The following is a 12,144-nucleotide window of genomic DNA, read 5'->3' as shown; positions in this document are numbered from 1 at the left end:
ATCTGTGTTAGTTTTTCTATTGCTATGAAGAAACACTGTGACCACAGCAACTCTTATAATGGAAAACATTTCCTTGGTGGCTTATAGTTTAGAGGTATAGTCCAATATCATCATGGCAGGATATGACTGTATGCAGCCAGACATGGTGCTGGAGAAAGAGCTGAGAGTGGAGAAGGAGCTACATCTTGATCCCACAGGCAACAAGAAGTAAATTGAGACACTGGTGTGACTTGAGCATACATGAGACATCAAAGCCCACCTCCACAGTGACACACTTCCTCAAAAAGGCCACACCTCCTAGTAGTGCCACTCCCTATGAGCTTATGGGGACCAATTACATTCAAACTATCACAGCATATAAATATATATATGCAAACATATGTGTGTATGGGTGCCTGTGTGTGTCTATGTGTCTGGGTGATTAGTGTCCTGAGTAGGCAAATCTGCAAAGACACAAAGTAAACTAGTAGTTGCTGGGGCAGGGGGTGGAAGGGTGGGGGGCAGGGTTAACAGGAATGAGAATGACTATGAATGAGCACAGGTTTTCTTTAGATGTGATAAAGATGTTCTGATGCTAATAGTGATAGTGTGCCACTCTATTAAACATCTTTAAAAAAAAAAACAATGAATTGGACAACTTAAGGGTAAGCCATAAGATTACCCTTCATAAGGTGAATTATATCTCAATAAAACAAGTTTGGCCCATACTCTAAGGCTTAGTAGTTTAGCAGAAAACAAGAAATACAAGTGTATAGCCAGGCCTGGTGGTATACTCCTATGATCCCAGCACTTAGGAGGTGGAAGCAGGAGGATTAGGAATTCAAAGCCAGCTTGGACTACATGACAACATGTCTCAAACACAAAAAGAAAAAATAAGGCAAATTCGTACCTGATTTTTATAAGTAAAAATAATGCTACTCTTCATTTTTATTATTATTTTTGTGTGTGCATCTTGTCTTTGAAGCAGTGTCTTGCCATGTCATACAATCTGGCTTTGAATTCGTGATCCTCCCATCTCAGCATCTGAGGAGCTGGGATTGTAGTCACTACACCTATCAACTTTAATTATTTCTCCTAAGTGCACAAATGATAATAAGCTGGGCCCTGCCCTGGAGGATTACTTGTAATCTAGCCACTTGACCACAAAGCAGTATTTCAAGTTCTTGCTCATTTCAGTAACATATTTTCTCAATCAGCTCTTGCACATGAAAACCTAAAGTTCTGTCTAAAATGTGTACAAATTATGATACTAAAGACACTCAATTCGTCACCTTTCAAAAATGAGTAGAAAAATATATACTTTGGGAGAAATTGAGATGGGGACAAACTGAAAATGTGTTCAGGAGAAAAGGGTGTTCTTCCCTGTCTTAAGAGTTTTTTTCCCTTTTAATGGTGAGTTGCTAAATTTTAGAATAATAATTGTGATTCTATATGTTGTGGTTATTCAAGAATAGGTCCCCCCCCTTACTAGTTTGTAAATGTGTGAGGGTAGTAGTTGTTACCAGTTATAGCAGAATGAGGATAGTCATTGATGGTTACAGCAGAATGAGGGAAATGTGTAGTAGAAAAAGTTCTGATTGGATCTCAAGAGCAGACAAGGCAACCCCATACCCATTTCCAGCTTTCCCTCGACTTGTCAGCTTTGACTCTTCTGTAGGAGTGTGATGGAAGTGTGCTGCATTGCGGAATGGCAGAAGGAGGCCCAACCTTCTCATCTGTCTCTCACTAGAAGGAGCACTGTCTTCGTACTTCTAGAAACCTTAAAGACCCTGTGATGAGGCTCCTCAGATGCACGCTCTTCATCCTTTGAGCCACATTTAATCCTTGTTGTTGTATTGTAGTTTTTAAATTTCGCTTTGTTTTATGGAGTGACAGGCATAGTTGTCATATAAGTGGGGTCTGGGAAACAAGCCGGTTTCTTACCTTTTTCAAACATGGAAGGAAAGTTTGGCCTTAAAAAGCAGCACTGTCTCCCCCAAACCCCAGCAGATGATCAGAACTGTAGGTAAGTGTACTTTAATGCCTATGGCCTCTAGGTCTGGAAGGTGTTTATAAAACTGCTGAAGATTAAGAATCTATTGTATTCATAAAATTTTCTGATTGCTCCTAATGTTATGCTAATGCTTTAGTAAGGTGAAGCAGTTCTTTATGAGAAAAACTGTTGAGGATGCAGTTGTGATTGATAGATACTAGAGTCTGATTTACTCAGGCAAATTGCCTTCCTATCCTCTTAGCTTTACTCTTCCCTTTCATTTCTCAATGGATACCCAAAGGGATGAGCTTTTACTATCTTCAGAGATAAATGCCTCAAAATACTATGGTAAGTGTTTCATCACAGCAATACCTTAACTAGGACACCACCCATCTGTTTTTTTCTCCAAGATGGATACAGTATATGATTGATATGACCTGTAAGTACAGTGTAGCAAAGACCCATTATGACCACTGTTGAGTTCCATATGTGGTCACTGGGTGAACTACTGTCTCTTATCATATCTTTTCATGTTCTCAGCTAATTGGAAGAACACAGTAATTACTTGATCACTAGGGACCAGACACAAAAGAGCAAAACTGACTTAAACTAAATGCATTCTTCATCTCATCTGAAATGCTAACTAAATCAGCAAATTTCAAATTTGGGGCTTTTGTGGGAAGTATTACACATACAATTTAAGTTTAAAATTATTTAGTTGTGCAAATTATTTATTTGAGCAAGAGATACTGTATTGATCTCTACCCAGACAGCGGCCAATAGAACAGGGTCATGTGGAATTAATATCCACTGATGTTTTATTAAATGTATTATTAAAATATTGTTTTATTAAAATATCTTGAAATTCCTAGAATTTTTATACTATATTTTATTATGCTAGTTTCATAACTTATACCTCATTGTTTTCATGTATAGTTGAAAATATTTGCCCCAGTAGATACCATTACAATATTGAGTGCCTGCAGCCTGTTGTGAATTATACTATCCTTCTTTTAAAATACTAAGAAAAATCGATAGGTTAAAATACCATCAGCAGCATATAGTTTAGAGTTCAATAGCTTCTTCATTAGAGAAATGAGTTGTTATAAACAATTTAATTATGAGGTTGGCATTTATAATTAACAAACAAAAAGTTCAAATATCAAAAACTTCCTGCCTTACAATCATAATATGATCTTCACTCTGGTGTCCTAAGTTAACATAATTGGGGGAGGGCAACATTTATTGGTCTTTAAAAATATACACACACATTCTTGGTAGGATGTGCTTGTCACAAAACTTTAATGGCAGCACCCATTGATGACTTGTCCTTAAGTTACGTGTTTTAAGTAGTAGAGACTGACTGCTCTTCTCAGCCTTCTCTGTGCTCACAGCCTGGGGACTGTGGTGTGACTCTTGAGTTCTTAGGTTTACAGTGGGGCACACTCACAGCTTTGGGACTGTGGGGTGACTGGAGTTCTTGTGAAGTTTGCAATGGACACTCTCAAAGTCTAGGGAGTATGGTGTAATTCTGGAGTTCTCTGAAGGTTTCCAGTGAGCACCCTCACTACAAGTGTGGTGAGACTCTGAAGTCTCTGAAGGTTTGTGAAGGGCACACTCACAGCCTGGGGAGTGTGGTGAGATGCTGGAGTTGTCTGAAGGTTTGTGATGGGCACACTCACTGCAAGTGTGGTGAGATGCTGGAGTTCTCTGAAGGTTTGTGAAGGGCACACTCACAGCCTGGGGAGTGTGGTGAGATGCTGGAGTTCTCTGAAGGTTTGTGATGGGCACACTCACTGCAAGTGTGGTGAGATGCTGGAGTTCTCTGAAGGTTTGTGAAGGGCACACTCACAGCCTGGGGAGTGTGGTGAGATGATGGAGTGCTCTGAAGGTTTGTGAAGGGCACACTCACAGCCTGAGGAGTGTGGTGAGATGCTGGAGTTCTCTGAAGGTTTGTGATGGGCTCCAAGAAGTGGTATTTCTCCAAAGCTCTCAGACCATGTCAGTTCTGCAGATCTGAGGACAACATTCTGATGAGCCTGGAGTGATATTGTGACAATCACTTCTGACTTAGGGATTGAGAAAGTACTTTGTATGTGGATAGACTCCAAGTTCAGGACAAAATATTCTGCATCCAACAACCCATTGCCATAGACTAATAGGAATGGAAATTTCACAATAAAGTGTGAATTAGCAGTCAGAAAACAGACAATGAACATTTCTGGTAAAAGACTACATTACTGTCTTTGTAATCTTTTGTAGTATACTGAAGGATTCTCTGGATATCAAAACAGTTTCCTATTTGTGCTTGTTTTTTATCTGGAGGTGGCACAGGAACTGAACAATCTAAGTTCTTCTTTCCGTAATTGAAAATTTCCCCCAATTGTGAGGAAATTATTGGAAAGTTGTTGCTGTCATGCCATTTGAGAATAGTGAAATATGCAGTTGGCTGAGACTTTAGAAACAGACACCTGTGTACTGATAGGATAAAGAATCCCCAAGACCAAAGACACAGGTGTGGTGGCTCAGGACTGTAATCTCAGGACTTTGCTTGCTCAAGGAGGAGGGTTGCTAAGTGTCATGTCAGCCTGAACTATGTGGTGAGTTGAGTTACAGGGCGGCCTTGGCTATATTATAAGCCCTTGTCTCAAGAAAGTTTTTCTTAAAGGATCAAAAAAGATGGTATCAGTATTTTTACTGTTGTACTATTGTGATATTTAATGTGCTTTGGATTTCTATTAAGTAACACTTAAAAAAAACAATTTATGTGGAAAGGGAGCCCTGAGCATGTGAAGGCCTGAGTAAATTTGTGCTGTGGACACAGGCACAGCCATGTCAGGAACCTAGCCTCAGACCCATGAGAAATGGCAAAGCCTTCCTCTGTCCTGGGGTAAGGCCTAGAGGGCATAGCAAAGCTCTCCTCTGCTCAGACCATGTTGACAGTGTGTGTAGAAATGCTCACTGTAGCTGTCTTCCTCTGGGTATCTACAGCCTGAAGACTGCCCTCCTTCCGAAGACTGCTTCTGAGGTTAGCCAGACCTTCTTCCTGATCCCGCTGATACCAAACTGTAGATGTAACCAACCGTCTTATTAACTAAGAAACACAGAACCAATGTAAAAGAGAAAGCGAGAGGTCAGAGCTCAGAGCTAAAATCTCACCCTTCCTCCTGCGGTGGTCCTAGCTCTCCGAAAGAGAGCTACTTCCTGTGTGTATGTCTTTAAATAGTCTTTTTGTTCTGCCTTCTCATTGGTTGTAAACCCAAACACATGACTGCCTCATCACTGTCTGTATGTACAGCCCCACAGGTCTTTTTTTAAAATTTAATTTAATTTTATTTTACAGTACCATTCAGTTCTACATAACAGCCACTTGCTCAGCTATGTTCATATCAGCATTGTTTGTAATAGCCAAAACCTGGAAACAACCTAGATGCCCTTCAACTGAAGAATGGATAAATAAATTATGGCACATATACACAATGGAATACTACTCAGCAGAGAAAAACAATGACATCATGAGGTTTGCAGGCAAATGGATGGATCTAGGAAAAAATCATCCTGAGTGAGGTAACCCAGACTCAGAAAGACAAATATGGTATGTACTCACTCATATGAGGATACTAGATGTGGAACAAGAATGACTAGACTGCTACTCACATCACCAGGGAGGCTACCTGGAAAACAGGACCCCAAGAAAGACACGAGGATCGCCCAATGATGGAGAAATGGCTGAGATCTTCATGAACAACCCCCAGGTTGTAAAGACACATGTCTCCAATGCTGGCTATATCCCTGAACACACAGAGATCTACCTAGCTCATCTACCAAGTGCTGGGATTAAAGGCGTGTGCCACCACCGCCACACTCTTGCTATGGCTCTAATAGCTCTGACCCCAGGCAACTTTATTTATTAACATACAATCAAAATCACATTTCAGTACAATTAGAATACCACCACACCATACCATACCTCCTTGTTATCTGACGTAATGACCCCCTCATTGCTCAGCTGTATGTAATAACCCCATCTCCCTGTTCTACTCAGTATACTAAACACACTGAGTTTCTGAGCTGCTGCAGTTTCTCCATCGAGAGCCCAGTCCACCCGAGCTCAGCTTTCTGTATGTGTGTCCTTCTGTTTGTCTTTTCTTCATTCCTCTGTGGTCCCCAGTGAAGTCAAGGCCCCAGGGCTTTGCACAGACAAAGCATGTTTGTATACTTATTGTGTGCTTGCAGGGAATGTTTCAATACTTACTGAAATTGGCACATGCACTCAAAAGTAAAGCTATTTCCATAAACTGTTTGTAATTTACTAATTTTAATTCATACTAGGCTTTTCACTAACATTCTGTGATTTTCTTGTACTTTTCTATTTTTATTTTACTGTTTTACTTTTTGCTTTGTGCCACTGACCCCAGGCTGGGCTGGAACTCACTATTTAGACCAGGCTGGCCTAGAACTCTCAGCCAGCTTCCTTCTTTATTCTCCTCTGTGCTAGAACTACAGGTGTGATCCACCACACTCAGCCATTTTCCCCTTTTTTGATAATAGAAGAATTTTCTCACTTTTCTTTCCCATCTTATAGAAATTTGCAAAATTCTTTCTTTAAAATTCAGACATTTTGAAAAACTTTCTTTTGAGACATGGCCAGTATTCAGTGAAAAGCTGAACAGCGCTCATATGTTTGGTTTTGTTTAGTTTCAGTACTGTTACTAGCACCCAAAACATACAGAACATCTTCATTCTTAGGAAGACTTCCCTTCTGCCCCTTTCCTCAATTCCTACCACCCTTTCCTACCTAGAAACATTATTTTTGTCACCTCAGAAGACATTTGTCAAAATTTTTCTTTCATATGAGTTTAATTCTGTAGCATGTGTTATATATTTGAATGTGCTCCTTTTGTTCAAAGAAATGCTTTATATGTTCATTTTGTGTTTCTGAATATATTATAGCTTTTAACTATTCAATTGTATTTTATAAGGGCTTAATAACATTTATTAATCCATACTTACTTTGATAGGCATGTGTGGGTTCTAGTTTTTTTTTACTTTTATTAATAAGATAAAACACTTGTTTATGAGCCTTTTGGCGAATATATGTTTTTATATTTTATTTCTCTTAGGCAAAAACAGCCGAGAGTGGAGCTGGTTGACGCTGAGGTAGATGGTAATTAAACTGCCAGCTGTCCCCTTCATCCGTGCTCAGGAGACTTCCACTCCTCTGTGTCTCTGCTCTTGGTGTAGTCTGGACACGAGTCTTGACACATGAGTACTCAGTCTTTTACCCCAGTCTTCCTTATTTGTTTTTTTTAGTGATGTTTGTTGATGAGCTGAAAGTTTTGAGATTTGGCAAAGTTCAGTTTATCAGTTTTGTGCCATGTAGTGTACATTTCTGCTTATTTTAATGTGATTTATGCCTGTCCCAGGGGACAGAAATAATCCTTTGTGTTTTCTTTGAGAAGCTTGATGGTTCTGTTGTTTTGTTGTGGCTATTTGCCTGTCTGTGTTTTTATGTTTTGTGTTTCTGGAGATTAAATTTAGGGCCTTGTACATGCTTATCAAGCGCTCTCCCTCTGAACTGCATCCTCAGCCCTTGGTTTTCTGCTAGAGGGTCTCCCTGTGAAGTCTGTGCTATCCTGCAGCTTCTCTGCCTTTGCCTGCCATGGACTGGAATCACAGGGCGTTGCCACCATGCCCAGCTGGCTCTGTGTTTTATGTTTATGTCTCTGACTCATCCTGAATCACTTTTTGTGTTAAGAACAAGATAGTGATTGAAGCTATGTTTTCCATGTGGATACCTACTCATTTTAAAAACCATTCAATGTATAAAAACAGCTATAGTTTGGATTTTGAATGTTCCTTGGAGGCCCATATGTTGATGCCTAGGTCCCCAGTTTGTGCTCTTGGGTAATGGTAGAACCTGTAGGAGGTGGGACTTAGTGGAAGAAAGTAAGGTCTTTGGTGCATGTTCTTGAAGGAAATATTGGAACTCTGGCCCATTGCCTTTTGGCCATCAAGAGATAAAGAAACCTCACTTGCCACATGCTCAGGCTATCATATAATCTGCTACTACAGGCCCAAAGCAATAGGTGCAGCTGACCATGGACTGCAATCTCCAAAAACAGTGAGCCAAAACAAACCTTGCCTCCGTATAAGCTGCTTTTTCTCAGGGGTTTGTTACAGTAACAGAAAGCTGACAGAAATACTTGCCTTTCCTGGATGTATTACTGCATCTTTGCAGAGCAATTGACCATATGTGTGGTCTATTTCTAGATTCTTTATTCTGTTCCACTGATCTCTTTGTATCACAGTATGAGTCCAAGACTACAGTCTTAGTTACTATAATGTACCAGTATAGGAAAAGTGGACATGGATCTTCCATCCATGAACATATTAAGTAATAATTACAGGAGCTAAGGATTTGAATTGGATATATTTGGTTGCCATTACAGCCTATCACAGGCAATATTATTCTTTTTTAGACTTTTTGTTTTGTTCTGGAATTGCTGTCAAAAAAGTGAGGTTTTCAGCACCCCAGTGACATATTTTCCTTCTTTCTATAATTCCCATATTTTCTTTTTATTACACTTTTATTATTTGTGTGTGCATGTACACACATGCTCATGCCACCCATTCCACTGTTCTCTGCTTCTACCATATGAGTCCTGGGGGTTGAACTTAGTTTATTAGGCTTGGGTATGTACCTGAGATGTACAACTGGGTCATATGATAGCTGGAACTCTTAGGTTTTGGAGGCACCTCCTCTCTGACTTCACCATTGGCTGCCCCAGTTTGTTTTCACCAGCTGTGAATAAGCGTTCTTCTTTCTCCACATCATCACCAGCACTTGTTATTACTCATTTTTGTGTTGACCGTCAATCTGACTGGGGTGAGGCGGAATCTGTTTTTCGTTTACAGATGGCTAATGATGTGAACTCTATGGAGAATAGCTATTGGCCATTTGTATTCTCTTCTTTTGAGAACTGTCTATTAATCTGGAATCCCATTTGTTGGGTTTTTGGTGTTTAATTTTTATGGTTCTTTCTGTAGTCTAGTTTGTAATAAGCTGTGTGATTAGAGTTGGTATTTTGCATTTGCAGGCTGTCTTTTTATTTAGGTGATCGTCTTCTTTGCTGTGTAGAAGCTTAACTGCCTGGAGTCCCATCTGCCAGTTCTTGGACTTATTGTCATTTTTAATGGAATTTATCCATAATTAACTGACTGCTGTAGAATCATGTTGAATTCTGGTAGTACAAGCCTCAGGAGGGAAGCTACTTATTTCAGTAATAATCAGGAAAATACCAAGTTAGAAGAAGATTGGAGCACATTTTGACTATTGTAGAACTCATAATAAAAGTTAATAGTACCTTTCAGTTTAGAGCAGCCAAAACTAGTTCCTGGTTTTGTAGAATTTTCTTCATGAGATTGGTACATGAACAGGTCTATCAAGTAGATTTTCTCTAATGGTTTGTTAGAAGTTACCTAGCCTTTTTTTTTTTTTTTTTTTTTTTTTTTTGGTTTTTCGAGACAGGGTTTCTCTGTGTAGCTTTGCGCCTTTCCTGGGACTCACTTGGTAGTCCAGGCTGGCCTCAAACTCACAGAGATCCACCTGGCTCTGCCTCCCAAGTGCTGGGATTAAAGGCGTGTGCCACCACCGCCCTGCAGAAGTTACCTAGCTTTTAATCTGCACTGCCCTTCCTCTAAAAGCTTTGAATGATGCTTCTAGGACATTATTTAATACTTATAATATGCTGAGATTAAATGTTTCCACATGTAAATTTTTTAAAATTTCTTCTTGGTTTTTGAAGTGGGGTCTTACTATGTATGTAGTCCAGTCTAGTCTTGAATTCACCATGGATCTCCAGGTGGCCTCGAATTCACTATGTAGCCCAAGCTGACCTCTAATTTGTGTCAATCCATCTACTTGAGCTTCCCTGAGAACTGAAATTGAAAGTTGGAGCCACCATGCCTGGCTTTGAAATTTGTCTTATGGATATTACACACAGTGACTTTGGTTATAGTGAGCTTTGTTGTGCACATTGTTAAAGGAATGCATTAGCTAGAGAGCTGTAATGCATCTTGGCTTTGGAATTTGCCTTGACTATCACAAACTTTGGGATATGGGAATAATGTTTATGAGCAACATTAGCAAGCCATGGAAATAGAAGATGAAGCAGTAAAGACTTCCTTTTTGTGGTTGTAGTTTTTGTTTGTTTGTTTGTTTCTCACAACAGGGTTTCTCTGTGTAGCCTTGGGTGTCCTGGAACTCACTCTGTAGACCAGGCTGCCCTGGAACTCACAGAAATCCACTTGCCTTTGCCTGCCAAGTGCTAGGATTAAAGGCATGTACCACCATTGCCAACAAGACTTCCTTTCTGTTTCTCAGTTATTATAGCAGTTAGTTTAGGTATCTAACTGCTAATAACTGATGAATTTGATATAAAGAGAAAAGTTTGCTAAAGTAGAAACTTAATTCTCCTTGTTTGCCCCAGCATGCATGATGTTTACTAGTTCTTTTGTTTAACCAAGTAGCAGAATCCCTTTGTCTCTACTGATAAGGATCAGCAGCAGTGTGGGGCAGGTTACCATGACAGTGCATCCATTGTTAAAGCCCACAGTTTAAAATTATTAAATATACATACCTCCTGAATTCAATGGGAATTAAAGCTATCTAGCTTCATGTTACCATGATTTGCTATGCAAATTTGTTTAGCAACTTGAATGAAAGTGAGGGTACTTGTAAGATCTTGTACTCTTTTGGTGTTAGTAAGGAAGTCAGTGGAAGAATCTGCTAGTGCCATTACTTGGTGAGCTTGCCATATCCATGTATCATGAAATATAGGCATGGTTATTTGCCTGTTTTATTGAAATGACTTGAAAAAGAAAACAAGACAGTTGCTGGGTTTGTCTTTGATATGTAAATGTGTTCTGTAGTATGTTTGGTAACTAGTACTCACTGGTTGAGAGACTATAGATAGTGCTATCAGAGGGCTTTTTCACATTGACTTGGGAGTGACAAAGGTACCCAGCTGAGCATCTTCATTGTCGCTCACATATCATTCTAAGTGAAATGTCCTCAATTAATCTCTCTTCATTTGTTTGTTGAGAGACTTGTTAGACATCAAAGAGACAAGAGGACTAAAGAGAAGGACTGAAGAGGTAGGGTAAGTGAGGTTCCCAGCAACCCACAGTGCAGTTAACATTTCCCAGTTATGAGTTGGGCAGAAGTTCCTGGTTTTGGCCAAATAGTATAGATATTAAAAACATTACTAAAAATTTCTTAGAGTTAGAAAGCTCATATGAGAAAGATACTTACTGCATTTATATTAAAATGTTTTGTTGAGTTCCTTACAAATGAGGCCTAGAAACTATGAAAACTTTAGGGCTGAGAAGAACATGAAAAGTCTTGTTTTTATCTTTGGATGTGTTTTAAGTTACAGCTGTATAATTTCATAATTAAACCATCTCTGTGCATTTTGAAATTTTATCCACGTTGAAATCTATTATATAAGGAGACCTTCATCCATGTGGTTTGTGCTCCTCCCTTCTCAGGTCCTGCTGCTCCGCACGTACCGCTTTCTATTTGTGTTCGTCACCTTCCGTAGGTAAATTGTCCATGAGACCAGTGATTCCATGAGCAAATTATCCAGAAAATGCTGTCTTTGCACGTTGTGACAGATCATGTCACTGGTGGCTCTGCAGCTACTGCAGCGGTCTAATTAACCTGGCAGTTGTCTCCTGTGCCCAGCACTGCTCTCCCATTGCCTTGGCGCCTTAGTTTCCATCTTCTCATACCTTCTGAACTGAAGCTCGGGTTGATGATTAGTTTGTTTTGTTTTGTTTGTTTGTTTTTCAAACCTACCCCACTCAACTCTCTTCCCTGCCCTTATTTTTGATTGGCAGTATCATCCAGATAAACAAAGTACAGATGTACCAGCAGGAACCATGGATGAACGTACACAGAAGTTCATTGAAATTGATCAGGCATGGAAAATTCTAGGGAATGAAGAAACCAAAAAAATGTATGACCTGCAGCGGCATGGTAGGTACTTGTGGTGACGGACCGAGCCATGGGCAATCCTTTGAATGGCAGTGTGCAAGCCACACCTGGGGAACATTTCCCAGCATTTGCATCAAGTTATTGCCACCGTTACTCCTCAGCCCATCATTGT

General features: G+C 39.8%; 1 protein-coding gene across 1 annotated transcript in view; it reads left to right on the top strand.

Moving 5' to 3' along the window:
- Dnajc24 (DnaJ heat shock protein family (Hsp40) member C24) overlaps window positions 1-12,144 on the top strand; it is a 52,157-nt gene that overhangs the window by 23,810 nt on the left and 16,203 nt on the right. Inside the window, exon 3 of the mRNA XM_028877859.1 lies at window positions 11,876-12,014. Within this exon, the coding sequence (XP_028733692.1) occupies window positions 11,876-12,014 (139 nt within the window). The remainder of the gene's footprint in view (window positions 1-11,875; window positions 12,015-12,144) is intronic.

This window comes from Peromyscus leucopus, chromosome 4 (assembly GCF_004664715.2).
Source record: "Peromyscus leucopus breed LL Stock chromosome 4, UCI_PerLeu_2.1, whole genome shotgun sequence".
Lineage (NCBI taxonomy): Eukaryota > Metazoa > Chordata > Mammalia > Rodentia > Cricetidae > Peromyscus > Peromyscus leucopus.
The sequence above is the reverse complement of the archived record's forward strand: the minus strand, read 5'-3'. Positions and strand labels throughout refer to the sequence as shown.